Genomic DNA, 19,930 nt, shown 5'->3' with positions numbered 1-19,930 from the left:
ATATTTCACTTTAATAATAATTTCAACATCAGGTTTGCCACTGTCAGAAGCTCAAGTTTAATCGGAAACACGAACTGATCCACCTACATTTTGATATAAATATATCCTTATTAACAGACTGTGCAATTAAAAATAGTTGTGGCGGTACGATCAGAACAGCGAAAGGGATGTAGAGCCAGAAAGTCTTCTCTATCTCCTTTCAATTGTGTATTCTGGTGCTGATAGTGCTTTCTCAAAGGTAAGCTCGCAGATCCAGAATCCATTTGCCGAGGTTTTTGTGGATGTTCGGGGGTCTGTGTGCCATGATGAAGTCAAATCAGCAGGGTTTGTGTTGTCAACAGTTAAAGTAAGAGGTGGAATCAAAAATAATATCATTATTTAAATGAAATCCCAGAATTTATATACACGGAAAAGTGAAGCTACTTAGAACCTACAGAATAAAGGAAGAGGGACACGGCGACCACCGGGGGGCGCTTTAGCGGAGAAAAACGCAAACGGAGTCGCAAGAGAAAAGCCCTCTTCCTTTCGCCCGCCTTGACACGCTGTGATTGGATTATCCGACAAGCCTGACGTAATGCTGGTGCAGACGAGCTCCGTTTTCAAATGCAAACCGATCAACAGAAAGCGCAGGACCCGGAGTGTGTTAGGATTTGACGGACGGGGCGACACTTGAGTTTACCGTGACCTTCAGGTTCTCCGGGGTTCGTGACAAACTGGAGCAAAGCGAATTCTCAACGCGTGAAGCTTGCTTTGGGGTTTTATTTTATTTCGATGAGAAAATGCTTCCCCCTAGTGAACGTTTTGGAAGGAAACCGCTGTCTACTCGTGTTCTTTAAAAAAGTTATCTTCCGCTGGAGAAGTGACACGGCCTCAAGGGGAGAGAGAGAGAGAAGCAGAAGCAGAGAGAGATGCATTGTTCACTCTTGCGAGAATATATTTCAAAGTTATGTCAATTTGCCGCAATAACTGGAAGAAGCCTGCATTTCCTCTTGAAGGTTGAGAGCAACAACTAATTTTTACCTATAGCAGTAACTTAGTTGGGAAAAAACAGGCAGTCCCACTAAGAAGCAAAATACTACAGCAGCACTGGTTACGTTACTGTTTGTGGTGGGACTAAAAAAGTGACAAGTAGTTACTTAGTCGCCCGGCACCGTGCTACTGAGGTCGCACGCAGGACCGAGTGTCACGCAGGTGTGTGGAAGTGATCCTGTACTTGACAAGGGACGACGCCGCAGATCGCTGTGGGCTGGTCGGTCGGTGTGATCGCCCCGTCTAACCTGCCAAGCGATGGCTCGGAGGCGGCTGGACAGCCGGAGCTGCCCACCAGGGCTTTTCACGGAGATTCAGACACAGATCCGCACTGAGCCCCTGGACAGCCTGTACGTGATCACGAACGCCGAGCTGGGAAGGTGAGTCGCCAAGTGTGGTCTGACAACATGTTTTACTGGCTGTATCCGGGTCTGTAGGGGGTCAGTCAGTGTACCTGATAGCTGTCCTGTGCCGGAGCATAGTTGTGTGCGTCTCTCGGTCCTTCAGTCTTCACGCGTTTTTCTATTTTTAAAAAACATTTTTGGGAGCTCAGCTGTCTAGCCCCCAGAAGTCTCTTGGATCTCGTCTCATTTTTAAATTGCTTTCTCTGTACCTATTCGTGGGATTTCTACGTCTGTTTCTTTCCGCCAATGTCAGATTCGCTCTCTTCTGGTGTTCATTCTTATCTCTCCCCCCCCACAGTTAAACTTGGTGTTTATCAGTGCTTCAGTTGTCTGTGTTTTTTATGGTTCTTTCACTTTCTACCCGTCTTGTGTGACACCCCAGATCCTGTCTTCTCACTCGCTTGGTGATTAATGCTGCACGATTATTCGGGTGTCCATTTTAGCCGGTACTACTAGATGTGATGTGTGTGAGGAAGACTTCAGACGGCGCAATACAGTGCGAAACGTAAAAAAAAGATTATGTATTGCTGATGCATCGCCCTTTTTTAATTTTTTTTTAGGAGGAAACATGAGGCATCAGTTCAGCAAGATGGTAGTTATGTTTGGGGAATTATGTCTCTTATATGTATATACAAGTACAGCACTGAATTTGATTTACAGCACATCCTTTAAAATAGTACAAAATACATTCTCATATAATAAAACAAAAGGTTATTTATCAACTTCCTCCTCAACTTGACACTCATAAAATTCCAAGGCTGTGAAGTGTTTCTTGGTTGTTGTTTATGTATTCTGGTGTTGTTGACAGTAAAGTAAGGTGTGATTTTATTTCTCAGAAGGAATGCTCTTGGCCCTGAGGAATTAAATAAAAGAGAGGGTTCGAATTCCTTCCCTCAGAGAATACATTTCTATTTAAATACAGCAGGTCTCCCTCAAAGCTGTGCAGTGACTCATAATGGGGAGTGTTAGAAAATAAGTCTAATAGTACTTCAAATATTTAACACCCATTGTCAAGCTGGAAATGAGTTAGGGTGAGTTTTAAGAACTAGGTGTAAATTAGTTATTAGGGTGTAACTTTTATTGTACTGCATGACACTAAATGCCTGAAAAGTCTAGAGTTGGTGTCATGACATTGGATGTGCAGTATAAGCCTGCCAGTATCACTATGCATTGTACACTATATTTGCATTTAAAGCAATCAAATGACAGACCTTCATTGTGCTTACCAGTTTGCATGCTGGAGTTGCTTGTGTATTTTACTTAAAGAAGAGTGGTATTCTATTACTTTGTAAGCACTAGTGTCTTTGATTCTGTAATACAGTGCAATAATTTTGACAGCAGTGAGAGAGATCAGAATTTGTGAGTTTCCACACATCAGGTTAAGTTGTGATGTGTGTGATGGCAAGGTTCTGGGGAAGAGCCCGCAGCAGAAGCAGCATGTTCGCAAGATGCTCTCTTGTAGCAGCTTTTGGTTCTTATTAGTGCAGCCTCTCAACTTGCCTTTGCATCAAGACTGTGATACTATGTCAATACTAAACAAAAAGTTCATGGAATTCGGTTACATTTATTTTTTTTCTTATTTTGATGGAATCAAAAGTATTTAGGGTATCTGTTGAGTTTTTTATTTCCTCCAGGAGCTCTTTGTCTTGAATTATTTAGTTGAGGGGACCGGAGTAGCCTCATGGAGCATTGATATTTGTCTTTTGACCTCAGTTCCCTGAAGATCCTTTGCACTTTGTAGAGTTCTGTGAAAAAACTCTTCATGATAAAATGCAATGTGGCTTTCATGTGATGGTGTGCCAGAAGTGTTAGGTGCTGATTGTTTTCTGAATGAAACCTTAGGTTCTTAATGATGGAGTATTTTGGCAAAGGATAAGTCTTTAAACAAGAAAGGAAGAGCACATTTGGATGTTAGCAGTTATCACATATTCTGAACATAATGATTTATTATTAGCACATTATTATACTCTGAGCTAACCCACTCCAGTCCCTTAGACATCCATAATGAAAAGGAGCAAGTCTTCCAGAATTAGCTGCTCCTGGAAACTTTAATATAGAGGAGTGCGTCTGGAATCAAAATACTGTATTTCTGAAATGTTTTGTGTGCGCTTTCTGAAAATTCAGGTATTTGGCTGGAGCAACCTTATTGAGCCTGCTTTCCTTTTCAGTTGATAATTTCATAGAGCTTCCTTTTTTAAGAGCAACATGATTTTAAACAGCTGTGGATTAAACTCTGGCATGGGAGCTCAGAAAAACTGAAGGAATTCCTTCACCTAAGATGAGCATTTCACATGTGTGCTCCATATTGTTATTTGCAGCAGAAGAGTGATATACAGTAAGCTACAGTGTAGCTGGATGGCTAAAGAAACAGTGGCTGTAAGTAAGTAAGCAAGCTGTATACTTTGCTTTCCTTTAAAAGCAGTTTTTTTGCAAAATCCAAGACTATAAGAATAAATGTATTTAATTAGGAATTACAAAGAGAAGCCTAACCAATGTACAAACCACAGGATGGAGTACAGTGCTAGACAAAGAAATTAAGTCTGAGAGGATGCAGCTGGAAGACAGAAGGTCTTCACGGATGAGTCTGTGGTCTGATGCTGTCAGCCAAGCCTGGAAATGAGCAAGCTTGTTGATCAATCGCTCTGACGTCTAGCAGCGTGCACAGAAGGTGAGGCAACAGCCTAGCAGCAAAGAAAGTGGAGACGTACTGTACTGTACAGATGCACTATCAGGGATGTGACAGTGAAAGGCACGTGAACGTCTTAAAAAGCCTTATTTACTAGCAAGTCTGTAATCTGATCCACCTTGTCTTTGCCAGACAAAGCTGGCCTTTGATTCTTGTAAACATATATCCTGTCCCTGATTTTTAATATATTTTTAATTGAAGGAAAACATTGATCTGGGTTTTTACGGGATCATAATCTTGGCCTGATTCCCCTGCTGAACTGTGCCTGAGGTCCAGTGGAGTTGAAACAAACCACAGGTGGAGAGGGAAGCCAGCTCTTAGCTCTCTGAGACTTTCACTGGCAGGTGTGGTAGTTAACTCCCTGCATTGGCAACATGACCAGAGCTCTTGCACAGTGGCAGCACAGTCAGTTACATCCCTCTGTAGCCAATTCGGAAAAATGATCTGTTATGACAAGAGCTGAGAGAAAAGCGAGTGTCATAACATAAGGGCATTATGCATGTAGTGCATAAGGTTGCATATTAAGAGCTGATGTCATGTCACAGGTTCAAGGATTTGTTTTATGGTTTTTCTGTTTGGACATGTCATGTATTCTTTCAACTAAGCTTGTTGAGACTGTAGGAGGAAGGAAGTGAGCACATGTTTGAGTAGCTAAGAGAAGGGGATAGCTTGAGAAACAGGAACAGCTGTGCCAGGTTTCCAGGTTCCTGTTTCGCACAAACTGGACTGGCCCGGGGGTGGGGGGTGGGGAGGGAGGAGGGAGACAAGCTCAAGGCGATGAAAAGGTCCTCAACTCTCATCCTGAAGTGGGCCAGAGATTCTTAGTTACATTTCCTTCATAGTCTTATAGAATTCAATTAGATCAGTCTGGCCCTTTTGTCCTGGTCATAATCCATTTGGGCTTTTTCTGAAAAACATGGAGGCCAGAGGGCCTCATAGCCTGGAGACTTCATATAATTCAGTTACCTGTGACTGCAGACCCTCAGCTCGGTTATCGTATCCTTAAAAAACACAAATATAACAAAATATTTTAATTAATCCCTCAGCTAAGAGAGAGAGGCTGATTCATACTCTAGTGCACCATAAGTGCGATTCAGTGACTTACAAAATCCACGCATCTGCTGCTTTGCTTAAAAGTGTTGTCAGTAGTTCTTCCTGTATGAGTGTATCTGAAAAGAAAGTACTATGAATGCCATGAAACAGTAGTAGATTCTTTTTCAAGGATATATTCACAGATTTCTGTTGGCTATAGACAATTGATTAAAAGGCAAAACAAAACCCTGAGTCTTCTCTTGTGTTGGTATTTGGTTCCAAGAATCAGTGGGGCCCAGTTTTGGAGGAACGGGAAGAGGAGCTTTGTCACAGTTCAGTGCTCACGTGTCTGTATTGCACAGCCATTGGAGCATTACTGCTGGGGCTCTTTAACAGCACAGCTAAGAGCTTCTGTCCACAAAGTCACAGCTGAGATAAAAACAGGAACTAATTGTTTTTCATTGCAAACCATTTTTGAAGCTCATATTCACACCAGCTTACCGGGGAAGGGGGTTCCCTGCAGCACTACAGAGTGTGTGTCTAGCTTGTGTCTGCTCATCTGTGTGTGTTGTTGACTTGAGTTGTTTTGCACGCTATTGTGTGTGTTTGTATCTCATTGTGGCTCTCCCCAGAGATCAGCTGTTTAAAAGCCAGTGAAGTGTCCTGCGGTGCAGAAACAAAAGCTACAGTCACATGCGAGTCATGTTTATTACCAGCAGTGTCCTCCTAGTCATCTGCTCCGTGTGGGCCTTTCCACATCCTTTGAAAAAGTCTTTTTTCCCCTTTAGTTTTGCATTGCATTTCGGAGAGAAAAGTGCTTAGGCAAAAAGAAAACATTTCACAGTCCTGCTTGTAGCGAGAATACCTGGGCATATTTTCTGTTCTTTAGAACAACTGCTGTAAAGTCTGCAGTGTGGTTTACCCAAAATTGCTGGCTGTGGCTCATTCAGATGTCTGCGGGTACTCATTTTTATGTTTTGTCTTTTGTCTTTGTCTGGGTGTAGCAGCTGTAGGCGCAGTATATGGACAGCTTAATGTTTCAATATTGGGAAACGACTACTGTTTGGTGACCCATACTGTTGTGAAAACTCAGTGTCAGTACAACTCATTACATCTCGCCATGTTTAAACCAGTTTGTTTAAACCAGTACATGTTCACTGTACTGGTTTACCTCTGCTGACCTTTACCTGACAGTCTCTTTCTCTGCCCCAGGGGGAAGTTTGCGGTGGTGAAAAAGTGTGAGGAGAAGGCAACTGGGAAGGAATATGCCGCCAAGTTCCTGAAGAAGCGCCGCCGCGGACGAGACTGTCGCGCTGAGATCGTACACGAGGTGGCCGTGCTGGAGGCAATGCGTGCCAACCCCCGGGTGGTCAATCTGCACGAGGTCTTCGAGACCGAGCATGACATCGTCCTGCTGCTGGAATAGTGAGTTTTCCTGCTGGTGCTAATCTAACTGGTGTACTGGTTACAGGGCACTGGTTTTGTTCACTTAAGACTCTCAGCTGAATCCGGTGAGTCATCTCATTGGAGTACAGTGTGTAGTTGAACACTCTTCTGTAATGATAGTGTGGTTTTTGGCTCATACTGGGTCAGTAAGTAAACATCAGTGACTAGTGAGTAAACATCACCCTGGTCAGAATATAGTCCTAACTATAATCCTAATCAAATAGCATATAAAGCTCAGTGATCTCCGAGCAGTCCACCCAGGCTGCCAGTTGATCATTTAAAATTGTGTTGTGTGCATACTGTTTGCACCGCACATTCTTGATATATCTGGAGTGTTTTAATCCATCTGTATTGGATCAAACAGAAGGCTCACAGAGTTGCAGGCATACTCTCTCTCACATGTGCAAAAACACACACATTCACTTTGAGCCATATCCATTACAGTACCTAAACTATAGATACGTACAGCCATATCACCCTGCAACTCACACCTGGCAACCCACTGAAGCTAAGCAGGTGTGAGCCTGGTCAGTACCTGGATGGGAGACCTCCTGGGAAAAACTAAGGTTGCTGCTGGAAGAGGTGTTAGTGGGGCCAGCAGGGGGCGCTCACCCTGTGGTCCACGTGGGTCCTAATGCCCCAGTATAGTGATGGGGACACTATACTGTAAACAGGTGCCGTCCTTCGGATGAGACGTAAAACCGAGGTCCTGACTCTCTGTGGTCATTAAAAATCCCAGGGCGTTTCTCGAAAAGAGTAGGGGTGTAACCCCGGCGTCCTGGCCAAATTTCCCATTGGCCTTAACCAATCATGGCCTCCTAATAATCCCCATCTATGAATTGGCTTCATTGCTCTCTGCTCTCCTCCCCACTAATAGCTGATGTGTGGTGAGCGTTCTGGCGCACTATGGCTGCCGTCGCATCATCCAGGTGGATGCTGCACATTGGTGGTGGTGGAGGGGAGACCCCATTACCTGTAAAGCGCTTTGAGTGGAGTGTCCAGAAAAGCGCTATATAAGTGTAAGCAATTATTATTATTATTATTATTATACGTGACTTGTGAGAATTTAGTTAACGCCTGATCTCAAACCGCCTCTCCATCTACATTCCAGGAAGGTCTTTCATAAGTGAAAATGACCCATCTACAAATATTGCAATATTGTAAAATCTTCTATATATGTTTTCCTGTTACTTGCATTGCACCCTTTTTCTGCATGTCCTTGAGAGAATCACATTCTTCATCTTCAGCAAGAGGGGTGTGGGAAAAGACTGGCTCGGTTACTCTTCATCCCCTGAAGTAATTTTCAGTTTTCAAAAATATCTGCCTACAGTACATGCAAGGGGCAAGGAATAGAAACAAACACCTGTTAGTAAAAAAATCAAATTTAGAGAATCTTCAAAATATACAAAATGCACAGCAGGACTGCAGCATGCCGCCTTGGACCCAGGTGTACGCTGTGCCGTTTTATTCTGACCCAAAGATTTTGGTCCCTTAGAGAGAAAATAAAAACGCAAAATGAAATAAACGTCACATAAATGTACAGACACCTCTAAGCACAGTTGAATATATATCTGAACATGTGTTTTCTAATTATTTTTTGCCTTTTGCCATACAGTTTTTTTTATTTTCTTTCAATGTAAAATGTACACCTCTGTGGAATAGCCACTTCTGCATTTTCTTACTCTTTCACCTTTACCTTCTGTCCCAGAAAGAAGGAATCGTCTGCAGGAGCATGCTAAAACCAGTCCTATTCAAACCAAACAGAAACCACCTCCAAAGTCATCAAGATAAGAGCTACGAAAGGAAAACCATAAATGCATCTTTTGTTTGCTTCTCTTTATTTTAGGTGGCTTGATTTCAATCTCAGATAGCAGATAGTCAGTTTTCACCACAGAGCATCTGGTTTTGTCTCCAGTCCCCTCTGTTCTTCAGTCTTTCTTTACCTACTCTTCTGTGATGTTGTTTGCTTTTTTTCTTTCTGTCACTTACCTTGACTTTCCCACCTTTCCCCCATCCTTTCACCTTTTCTGCCCTTTCTCCCCCTCTTCTCTCTGTGGTGAGGTGAGGTGTTGAGGCGTGTGACAGGCAGTGTGTGCAGGCCTGTTTGTTATGCAGGTTGCCATAGGAACAGTGGGTGGAGCCCCGAGGTTGGAACAAGAACAGGGGAGAGGTGCATTGCTCAATCATTTAGCACGGAGATCTTGTTGTGCAATGCACATGTTTTTATAACTAGATATCTAATCAATCCAGTTTGTGCAGGCTGAACCCTAACAGCGCTATAATTGAGAAGGAGTTTAAGATTATCAGAATACATGGGTGGAGGTCTCTCTATATCCATATCGAAAGTCTGCCCTTGCCAACTGCTGCTGAATCTTAAAACAGTGCTGGAAAAAGGTCTCCAGTTGCATAAGACCTTGATTTAATTTATGGTTTACACACCTCTCATATACAGTATGCTGTACTAAGGAAGCACCGTAGGAAAAACATTAATATTATTTCAATTCAGTGTCTGTCAGTTTATGCAACACAAGGCAACAAGCCTGAAGTATCCTGAACCAGGTGTAGTCTTGTTGCTTGTGTAATCTGAAATGCCTCACATTGCTGGGCAGTTAGAAGTTATTATTATAGGTAAGCAACTGGAGCCATAATGCTGATTGCAAATGCCGTGTAGCATGTAAATATGTTTTCAGCTGGACATTGTAGAGTAAAAGTTCATACAAGGAAACTTGAACCAGTCCTTCTAATCGTTGTGGGCTTGTCCAAGAGAGGCACTTTATATTAAGAGGACAGAGACTCCTGAGTCATGGCTGAGATACTGACTCACAGGGATTCTGAGGTGCCTGGGACACGTACACAATTTTCCCGGAGGAAGAGAAGTCCTAATCCTAACACACCCTTAGTCACAAACCCAGTCTAACTGACACATATAGGCCATACAGGAGAGGCCGCCAAATGATGAGTTTTTTTTTTTGTAAGATCCAGTGGCCCTAGCATGTTTCTGAGCTTTTGAACACCCCATGTGTGTGTTACTGGATGACTTTTAGTCCTCCTGTGCAAAACAAACTTTACCCTCTTAAGTGTTTGTTCTACAACCTTTGGTGTACATTTAGAGTAGGTTCTGTCTGTTATTAGGTATTTATTCAAATCATTTGAATGTAGTTTGTGGGGTAATTGCATATTTCGGCTTATTATTGCCCCATGTTGACTTTGATAGGTTAGCTGATTTAATTGAAAAATATCCTTTGGATAAAATGTTGTAGCCAAACTTTCGTGCAACATGCACATTACAGGCTGCTATAATATGAGCCAGTGATCCTATAAAGGTTCATGCGTGTTCTGGAGTGCCTGTACTGTTTGAGCTCATTCTGTGCTGGTATGTGTCTTGCAGTGCAGCAGGAGGAGAGATATTCGACCACTGTGTCTCGGAGGAGATTCTGTCAGAGCGTCAGATCACTCGACTGCTCAGACAGACCCTGGAGGGTGTCCACCTCTTGCATCAGAGCAGCCTTGTACACCTGGACCTCAAGGTGACCGAATACACCTATCCTCTTGAAAGATCATGAGAGAACGTCTTTCTCCCAATTTCTATTCAACCAGCACCTGATCATTATCAAACCTGTGCTAGTTCGTGTTGAATTTAAGACTCTTCTGTGTTGTTTATTTTAAAATGACACATAAATTATTTTTAAACCCATAAAAGCAGGTATATATGCACTTATTTTTTGGAACAAAAAATACTCATTAAATGGCTTCACTGTTAAAATGAATTGTAAATAAATATAGTGGTTTATATCAGGGTTGTACAGCTTCATCACACCAAAGCATGGAAAAAATCTTCACTTTTTTCTCTCTATTGTCTCAAGGTCACTAATCTGCCAGACCAAAAATATTTTAGATATGAAACTGTGCTTGTGTTCAACTTGCATCTTTTGTCATTTCCCATCGCTCCTCACAGCCCCAGAACATCTTGCTAACTAGCCTCAACCCGCTAGGCGATATTAAGATTGTGGACTTTGGTCTGGCCAGGCGCCTGGGAACCACAGGAGAGCTGAGGGAGATCCTGGGTACACCGGAGTATGTGGGTAAGAGCATGGAGAGACCTGCTGGTTTGTAGAAGCAAGTCAGTCACAGAAAGCTTAAATGTACCTTAAAAGGTTTTGCGCAGCACTCTGTCGTGACAATGACTTAAACTTTACAAGTCTAGTAATGGGCTACATTCCAGAATGTCTAATATCTAATAAGAAAGGTGGTAGAATGAGGAACCTGCTGTCTGCCAGCAGATAGGGGCATGCGAAAGTGGACTATCCTTTTCAGGAAACGTTTCTCTATCTATTGACTTTCTTAGTTTTTTTGTATTACAAGTTCTTAATTAAGATTTTGGGTATAAGAAATGTCGTCACTGCTTTCACACTATGTTGCAAAAGTGTTGAAACCGCTACAGTATATGGGTATAGATCACCCTCTGGCTGGTAAGCCAGCCCTCTTTTCACAGAAAGAGGAACTGCTCTTTAGAGATTTCCTGAGGAAGCTGTGCACACTGCTGTAATGCCACTGAAATTGCTTATTGGTATACAGAAATGGTGATGATAAACAGTTTGATATGTAAAGTGTTCATTAGTAGTTAAAAATGGTCAAAGTTTTAGATTTGAGCCCTTTTGTTAGGCAATATATAAAAAAAATGAAAAAGCATCATTAAGCCAAGCATGATGGGGAAGAAAATGGCTGTACTTTTTACTTTGTTTGCAGACTGTAGTTCTTTCCTTATTTCTGCCTCTTTGAGATTCATGCCTCCTCAGGCACATAGAAAGTTGTGAGATTTAGTCAGTTAAATGCCTTGAAACCAGAGAGCTTGTGTCACCTGCAGTACTTGCCAAAAAGAAAACTGAGGTATACGCAGAGGTGTCAAGAGTTCCAATAAAAAACATTGTAATAAGAAAAGTTATTCACTGTTTAGGTGCTTTTTCATTTTCTATAAAGTACACCACTAATGAGATGTGTTCTTGAGTGTAAAGCCTCTTCTTCTGGTCCAGATATAGTAGGATAATCAGTTTCTCTTTGATTAATATGCATCTTGAAAGAAGAAAAGAAGTCTTACACTGTGTGGAATCTTTACAAAGTACTGAGGATTTTATTTTCCAGTCTGCTATCTGTTTATGTCAGGGAAGATGTAGCCCTTTCTTTATAACGAGAAGGCCTTTCCTTTTGTTTCAGCCCCAGAAATATTGAATTATGAGCCCATCACAACCGCAACAGACTTGTGGTAAGCTGATTTTCTCTCTTGTGAAGCAACCAAACTCCTCTTTAGAGCCAATGTCATGCCACATAATAGACATCTGTGTTTTCAAATGTAAGCAAAAGCATGTGTATTCAGAGAAGGAAGTCATTTCCTGTGACTTGAATTATCCATTTATGAATGATAGGTTACAACTGACACTGAGGGTCTGAATGGTATCTTTCAGTAGCATTGCTGCTGCAAAACTTCATAGATTTTTAAGTCTTTTGAAATCTGAATCCATAATGCACATTTTTGACACAGTTGATAAAAATGCAAAATGAAGACCTAAATAATGTTATTATAAAGATTGTGTTAATAGGTGGCCTGTGACTTAAGGACAGTGTCGTGTTCTTATGCAGGAGTGTGGGCGTGATCGCCTACATGTTGGTGACAGGAGAGTCTCCGTTCCAGGGAGAGGACAAGCAGGAGACCTTCCTCAACGTGTCACAGGTCAATGTGGATTACTGCAAGGAAGCTTTCGCTGGCGTGTCTGAATTGGCTGTCGACTTCATCCAGAAACTGCTGGTCAAGTCCCCAGAGTGAGTACAGCCTTATGACCTGATGTACAGAATCAAGGTGGATTCACTCACACACACACACACACACACACAGACACACAATATGAGTAAGGTGAGTCACACATCATACCCAAATTGAATACACAACAGACTAGCAGTTTGCCCTTGTGTTCTGTAAATAGCTATGTAACCTGTCGTTCTTGACCCATTGTGGCCATATCAAACAGTCACGTCATGAGCTGTTAAGTCTTTAAGCGCTGAGCACTAAGCATGTGTTCCAGTGCTGATAGCATACTATACCAGTATGGAACAAACATTGGAGGTATAAAAATATCATGGTGTAAAGTCCCTTAGATGGAAAAGATGGTTATAGCATTTCCTGTTAGTGTTCGCTAAAACTGTGAGAGCAAGCAGTTTCAGGGAATCGAAACAGTTAATTTCTTATTGGAGCTAAATTGGACTGTGAGAAGGAGGCATGTCAGGAAGGGTTCATACTGTAGTTTCATTATGTCACGTTTTTTCTTCGTATTGACTCAGCTTAAAAATATTCACCATTTCTGCAAGCCTTGTTTTAATCTGCTGATGTAGCAGGCTATTTTTAAAAGTAGTTTTCTATTGAGAGCAAACACACGAAACAGCAATATTTCTGTTTGCTGAGCAATGAATGAACCTGTGCTTAAGAGAACATGTTGTTTTTTGTAGGCCTGTATGCCAAGCAGATAAAACCTAACATTTGGGGTGGAATGGGGATTTTGTGGGTATGAGTGAATCACACTGTTCTTCATTTCCTCCACTGACTGAAACTGGACACTCTGGTGTTCCTAGTGATTCTTTCAGATCCCTTTTAGTACACTGTTTGCCAGCCCTGGATCTTTAAATTTAACAACGAGGCCAAAGACCTGTAATCGATGGTGGCATTCAGTCTAGTGCAATACATGTTGTCAGTCTTAATTGCTTAAAATAAGATAAGATAAAATCACTTTTACTGGCCATATACAATTTCTTGCATTAGGAATTTGTCTATTCCCAGCTTGCTCTCCATGAGACACACAGGTACACAGACAGGGAGAGTGAAGCTTGGGGTCAGAGCGCAGGGTCAGACATTTTTATACAGTGCCCATGGAGCAGCTGGGGTAAAGGGCTTTTCTCAGGGGCCCAACAGAGCAGGATTCCCTTGCCGGCCACAGGATTTGAACCGGCAACCTTCCAGCCACAGGCGCAGATCCTTAGTGCCACTGCTCTGCCCCAAATGGACTTCACTGTGTTAATGGAGAGGTATAGGCTGGTAATTGAGAGCCACAGTTAAGTAGGCCTTAGTGTGTGGAGACCTGGATGTTAACTAGCAATTTTTCAACAGGGACAGGCCCAGCGCAGCCGAGTGCCTCACCCATCCCTGGCTGTGGCAGAGCAGCCTGGATTCAGAACCTTCCACCCCACAGCCCAGCCGTGGGCCCCGCGAGAGAAGTGCCGGCAAGTGGGGCGCCACCACTCCCCTGGATGACCCCGAGGACAAGAAGAACTTTCTGGAGGCCTCTTTCGGGAAGAGGTTCCGCTTTGATGAGTCACTGCTGGGAGAGAGCATACAGTGAGGGCTGGCCCGGTAAATTGTCAAAGTGTTTCTGTTTTTGTCAAAAAGGTTTGTCCTGGACAAAAGACATTCAATTTGTGACCTTTCGGGAGAATATCTGCAGGTAGAGGGTGCCTCCTTTTCTCTTTGTATGTCTACATAATGGGTGTTTCTGTACAGTATGTTGAGCTATCAGCACTTCCACCTGCAGTATTTGGAGGTGTAAAGCTGTACCCAAAGATTTAAATAAGATTTTAAAGAATTTTATGTTCAACTTTTCAGTGTGAATATTTGTTTTAGGTCTGACTGGAAATGCTCTTGTTGGAATTATTTGAATGCAATAATTTAAGTTTTTTCTGTTTATGTTCATCAATATTAGTCCATAGCTCTTGACTCATTTATTAAAATTGTGTGGTTCATTTTTTCTTCCATGTAGAAGACAGTCTGACAGGTCTGACAACCTGCGGTTCTCTTGGTGAAACTAACCTGATAAAACTGCAAACACCTTGTCTAAGGTCGTTCTTAGGGATCAGCTGGACTGGTAGATGTTCAAACATTCCTATGAATGCTAACGAAACCCGGTAGGGTCTAAAAACCTGTTGGTCCTGTTTTAATTTGTGGATATTTCCAATGTAAATTAGTCATGACCGCATGTATGAATGGGCATTTTTTTATCCGTGTCTTGTCGACATGTTGTCATGTGAAACTACAAATATGGGTCTGTCAGTTTGTAATGTATAGGACTTTGTCAAGTTGATGCTTTTTAATTGTTCCGTGCCGTGGAACAAAAAAAAAACAGTAAAATGCATTTTATATGGAAAAACCCTTGTTTTCTACTGTAGCCAGATCGGCACACATTGGGCCATAGTAATTAGGTTAGATGGCAATTTGACCATTATAGAAGATCAGACCTAACATTTGAAAAGGCAAATCTTTCACTGATCCAACATCTGGACAGTGTGTGCCACAGTGCACGTCATGCAGTGGTTTATAATCACTTTGTAAATATTTACTATTTTTCAATGAAAAAATATGTAGTTTTATGAGGCTTACAGGGTATTTTCACTTGACGTGAACCCCTTTCCTCCTCTAAGTCCCCCCAGGGCCTGCTGTGCTGTGACTCAGGTTTAATCTTGGTGGTATCTTGTACTTTGGAAGATGGGGAAGCTAAATCTGTCCATTTCTCCTGTTCCTGGCATAGCAGACCTGGGTGTGTCTATACACAGTGTGTGTGTGAGTATAGCCCTTGGACTGGTTCATTTGAACTGAAGAATGTTAATTATTATATGGAGCGAAATGGATTACTGTATGCATCTGAACTTTATGTGGTAGAACAGTCGAGAGAAATTCTTGGAAATTCTGTGGCTCTGATTACCGTACTAATTAAACTGTAGAATGTCATGCGTCACCTTCAATTTCGATAACTATAGCATAACAAGCGAAAGTATGTAGGAGGGCCAGAGTGTACTGACTGTGAACTTGACTGCTTTTTATTGTTAGGGTTACATAACAGATTCCTATACCAGAGTTTTTCTGGGCTGTGGGCTCTTCCTGTGTAGTAAGTAAAGTTGCTGACAAGAGTGTAGTCTGGCAGAGTCCTGTTGCTGAAAAATCTGTAGGAGCCAAGCTGGTGCTGAATATATTAATGTTGTTAATTTGTTTTCTGAATTTTACTTCCCTGTTGGTAAATGCGATCTATTTTGGCCTTCCACAGGGTTTGTATTGAGGCAATCGCTTTATCTCAAGCCTGAAAACATTTCTTCATTGGTAAAGGAAGTGGATTGGGCTGAAATTATACAATTCTGAATGGTCTAATTAGTGCACATCCTTTTTTAGAAATAAAAGGTGCCAGCATCGAGTTAAACAGTCTGTATACTATTTTAGGTTGTTGACTATATTAGCAAAACAATTACTAGAAATGTATTAATATCAGTCTTTTCATAGATTTTTAAAATTATTTGCATATATTGATCAAGCAAATTACAGCTTCGAGTACAAATATAAAGGAGATGTCTAAAAAAGTCCTTAAGTTCAAGTTTGTTCAAGTTACCCGATGGAACCTTTAGTACATTAAGCCTTGTCATTTGCCAGTGACAACCTTATTAATAAACCTTAATAATATTAATAAAACCTTATTAATTATACCTTATACAGGGAAACTGTAGGCCATGAGAAATGCTTAGAATCCCAGTATCATTGTGGTTATACTCGCATACACCCAACATGTTAACCAGCGTTTTGTAGTGATCTCATAAGAAGTCACACAGCAAGACTGTTCTGTTAACTGTAATTATTTCACTATATATAAAAGAATGTTTGTGCAAAAGGCTGGCATGACATTTCTCTTAAGCAGCTAAATGCAGAATGATTTTTTTTTTTCAGGAAGGCTTTTTTTAAAAAAACATGAGCAAGAAAAAACAAAACTTAACAAGAACCAGCTGTCACGATTACATTTTAAAAAGCCTGTGTGCCATAATTACTTTAGTTTCATTTTGTATCAGTGTAATGCTCCTGGGGACAAAGGTCAAAGGCAATAGAATGACTATTCAGTGTTCTTGTGGGAATTTTAATGTATTTCTTAGTTAAAATACCCCACCCACATTACAAGTATGTTTTATTTTTCAGACTTATTATTATTGCTTCTCAGCAATTGAGCAACATCCTTCTCTTGTAGGTGGGGACCAGTATGTCCGTCATGGAATGACAGCCCGCTGACGAAAAGTAAAAGCAGATAGTCATTGAGGCCTGCATAAAAAAAAATCATTTTTGCTGTGCGTGGTGTAACTAGACTCCATGGGTGGTAGTGGCTGTGTCTGTTCTCTCAAGGTGGTGTATTCTGTGAACCCTGTAAGTTGCGTTTTCTTACGACACAAGTCAAAGGGGCTGCACTAAGTAAAAATGAAACTGTCTCTTCTGCATTTTGTTCAGCGATTGCAAAGATATGCAAACCAGCATGCACACCAAACTGTTTTATGTAATTCATTCAGGTTTTTTTTTTTCCAACTCTGTAAGATCTTGCAAAGGTAAGAACAAAATACTGAAGGGCAAGCAACCTGTAGTAATAGGAACTGACCAGCTGGAGACTGCAATGTCATTAAAAAAGTAATGGGAGATGAGAGCGTTCCCGTATTAAGTAGCAGGGAAGGGTATAATTCATGTCCTCCTTGTGCCTTGTATGTGAAACCCTGTAGGGGACAGTGCACTGTTATTCCGCCCCTGGGTCAGCTGGACTGGAACAAGGGGCTCACTCTCAATGAAAAGTGAGCCACCATTCTCTAAGATGTATATGTGGTGCTACCTGTATTGATTTTTATTTTGACAGAATATTGAGAGGTGGAGAGGGCAACTTGCAGTATTTTCTGGCAGGTTAAGAGAAACCGGATGAAATATTTTAATTTATATGGAAGTAAATGTAAATCACTTTGAGAGTAAACACTTTGAATTGTTCTGTCAAAAAAAAGTCAGTGCTAGTACACATTGTGTTGTTTGCGCATGTGCGTGTTAGCGACATGGTCTTGTCTCAATATTATACTGGTGTTCTCCTGCAACCTTCTACTGTAGATTTTGACTGTCTGAGGTACTGTACTGCTCAAACTCATGATTTCATTTGTATTTGCTGTTGTTTTAAAAGAGTGAAAACTGGGTTGCAGATACCATGTGTGGGTGAGGGGAGGGGATACAGTGGATGGTGCAGAACCCCCAACCAGCTAGACATTCTTTGGGGATGGAGAATCACATCTGTTGGACCATTAATGGTTTCTTGACCAAATGGCTTTTGCATGGGAAATGTGAACTTCTTAAAATCTTAAACCTTTTCAGTTTGCTTCCTCCCCATGTCATCACCAGTGAAGACGCCTGAGCTGCACTTGGTTTCTTGATAGTTTCATTCCTTAGATTGATTTTATGTTTGCCATGGAGGAAAAGGTTTTTATTGGTCAAGCATAGAGGACTGTGGTGCTTTTAAAGTAAATGGTAGAATCATTGACCTCAAATTTCAATATTAAGGCAGAAGTGCAGTGATGATATATTAAAGCCTATGTTTGTAACAACTGCATGTAGTCTTATTTGGCATAATAGTCAGCAAATACTTACTCTTTTACAAATATAGCATAGTATTCTGTCAGATGATTGTGGTTACAAATGCAGAAAACAGAATTCAGTAGTTGAGAGACTATTCTACCTCCTGCTTGCCTTTAGTGTTAGCATACTGTTGAGCAAGAGTGCAGAGCTGTAGAGTTTGAATTTAGCTGACACACTTGCGGTACAGTATACAGGAGCACCATGGATAGCAAATTGTGTCCTGTGTACTCGGAGAAGACAGGAAGGATGTGTTTTTAAGAAGGAAGAGCAGGATGTCAAACTGAAAGAGCTGTGCAGTCGTTTGGGCGGGCAGCCATTACAGAAGAGAGGCAAGGACTGGAGTCTTTATTCTGCAAGGTTTTTGGAAATGATGCGATGAGACTAGGAATTCTTTCTGAAGGGAATTTGAACTGAAGGCAGTGCAAGGAAATAGCAGACCAGTTACTGAAATACATCATAAACTGGACTACAGCACCCAGCTCAGGTGTGACACAGATTTTTAGAAGAGAAACACTCGGTTTACTACATAGTGCTAGTAAACAAGTTTATTTTTTAGTTGTCTACCCCTTGCAATCACAATCGAACATGGGGGAGGGAGCAGAGAAGTCTGTAGAGCTACTGTATGAATAATGTTGAAGGCTGAGCATCTATACAAGTCTGTAGATATATAACTTGAACACTGATGCTGCTGCAAAGCTAATTTGACAACATGGCACATTATAGTATTTGCACAACAGCCAGCAGGCTGCTTTATGGGATTGCTTTATCTCCGGTTGGTGGTACAAAGTGATGACTGAGGCTGATAACTTCTTCAAAATGGTCATTGTCCCAAGGCAAAGTAGAGGTCTGGAGAACACTTGTATATGAACTGTAATTTATTAATTGTAAGAGAATATAATTTGTTTGAAATATAATAATTTATATTGTATTTTTTAGAAATTTGATTTTTTTTAAGATGAAGGGTTAATTGTATTTTTAAAACTGGATTTGTAAGAGATGAATTTTATATCTGCTTGTATTCAAATTGAAAAGCATTTAGGCAGAAAAAAGGTTATTAATAGGGAAGAAAAAAATATTAAACAAAATGAAACTCCTACTGTTGGAATGTGGCTTTTTTTTCAAGGGGACTCTAGTCATTTGGGGCTTGTATCTGTGTTTCTATATACTGTGCACTAAGGATAATAAGTAGTTGATAAAAATACAAAAGCACAAAAGCTATCTATACAGTATATATGCCAGTACATATGGGGTTACTGGCTTCTAATGTGACATTTTATCATGACAACAAGAAAGGCCTTTTAAGATTAAATCAACTTCTTTAACAGCTGTTCAGGCTTCCTGCTGTGTGTAAAAAAATTGCCATAAATGACAGAATAGACTAGACAGCTGAATGTTTTTTTTTTCCTCATCAGACCATCTGCTTTTGTTTTATACTGCCCAATTTACCCCTGAGCACCAGCTCAAGGTGTTTTAAGTGTCATTTAACTATAGGCTGCAGTAACCGTACTGTCATATTTTAAGTGCAACAATGACTATGATAGCCTTTTCAACATCTGAATATGCGTGGGACACAACTCTGATGCTCATCTTTTATAGTTAATGCTGCCTCTTCAAATGATCTTAGCTGTGATATGTTTCAGTGTGTAACCATGAAAAATATCTTTACTGTTCTGGATTTCTTTCCCACTTCAGACCTTTGTAGTTTGAACGGTGTGGAGGAATGAAGTGTCTTTATTAAGGGAACAGAGAGAGTGGCACACTTGGCCCTCCAATGAACTGTGGGACCAAGAGTGAGACAACAGACTGCTGCATTAATACTACACTTTAGGTACTGAACAGTTTAGTCTAGAAAAGGCAGTATAATTTTGGAAACCTGTTTGGAATGTTTTTTAA

At 41.1% G+C, this 19,930-nt stretch overlaps 1 protein-coding gene across 2 annotated transcripts; it reads left to right on the top strand.

The window, feature by feature from the left end:
- The first annotated feature begins 579 nt into the window (after positions 1–579).
- stk17b (serine/threonine kinase 17b (apoptosis-inducing)) lies at positions 580–19,131 on the top strand. Of its 2 annotated transcripts, none has more exons than XM_015358790.2 (7): positions 580–1,409; positions 6,346–6,576; positions 9,986–10,124; positions 10,553–10,679; positions 11,809–11,857; positions 12,232–12,411; positions 13,748–19,131. In XM_015358790.2, the coding sequence occupies exons 1-7, from the start codon at positions 1,288–1,290 to the stop codon at positions 13,977–13,979; spliced, it is 1,080 nt and encodes a 359-aa protein (XP_015214276.2). In that variant the 5' UTR covers positions 580–1,287; the 3' UTR covers positions 13,980–19,131. The 2 variants fall into 2 exon arrangements, with proteins under 2 accessions (XP_015214276.2, XP_006636510.2); XM_006636447.3 differs by having other exon boundaries at positions 583–1,409; positions 6,364–6,576.
- The last annotated feature ends 799 nt before the right edge of the window (positions 19,132–19,930 follow it).

The sequence above is a fragment of the Lepisosteus oculatus genome, chromosome 12 (genome assembly GCF_040954835.1).
Source record: "Lepisosteus oculatus isolate fLepOcu1 chromosome 12, fLepOcu1.hap2, whole genome shotgun sequence".
Lineage (NCBI taxonomy): Eukaryota > Metazoa > Chordata > Actinopteri > Semionotiformes > Lepisosteidae > Lepisosteus > Lepisosteus oculatus.
This window is presented reverse-complemented; position numbering and strand designations above follow the sequence as displayed.

Bases quoted from the DNA above. Each gene is read 5' to 3' on its own strand.
- stk17b (XM_015358790.2), top strand. From the start codon at position 1,288: ATGGCTCGGAGGCGGCTGGACAGCCGGAGCTGCCCACCAGGGCTTTTC. The intron at 1,410-6,345 runs GTGAGTCGCCAA...TTTACCTGACAG, and splicing joins ACGAACGCCGAGCTGGGAAG to TCTCTTTCTCTGCCCCAGGG. The intron at 10,680-11,808 runs GTAAGAGCATGG...CTTTTGTTTCAG, and splicing joins GGGTACACCGGAGTATGTGG to CCCCAGAAATATTGAATTAT.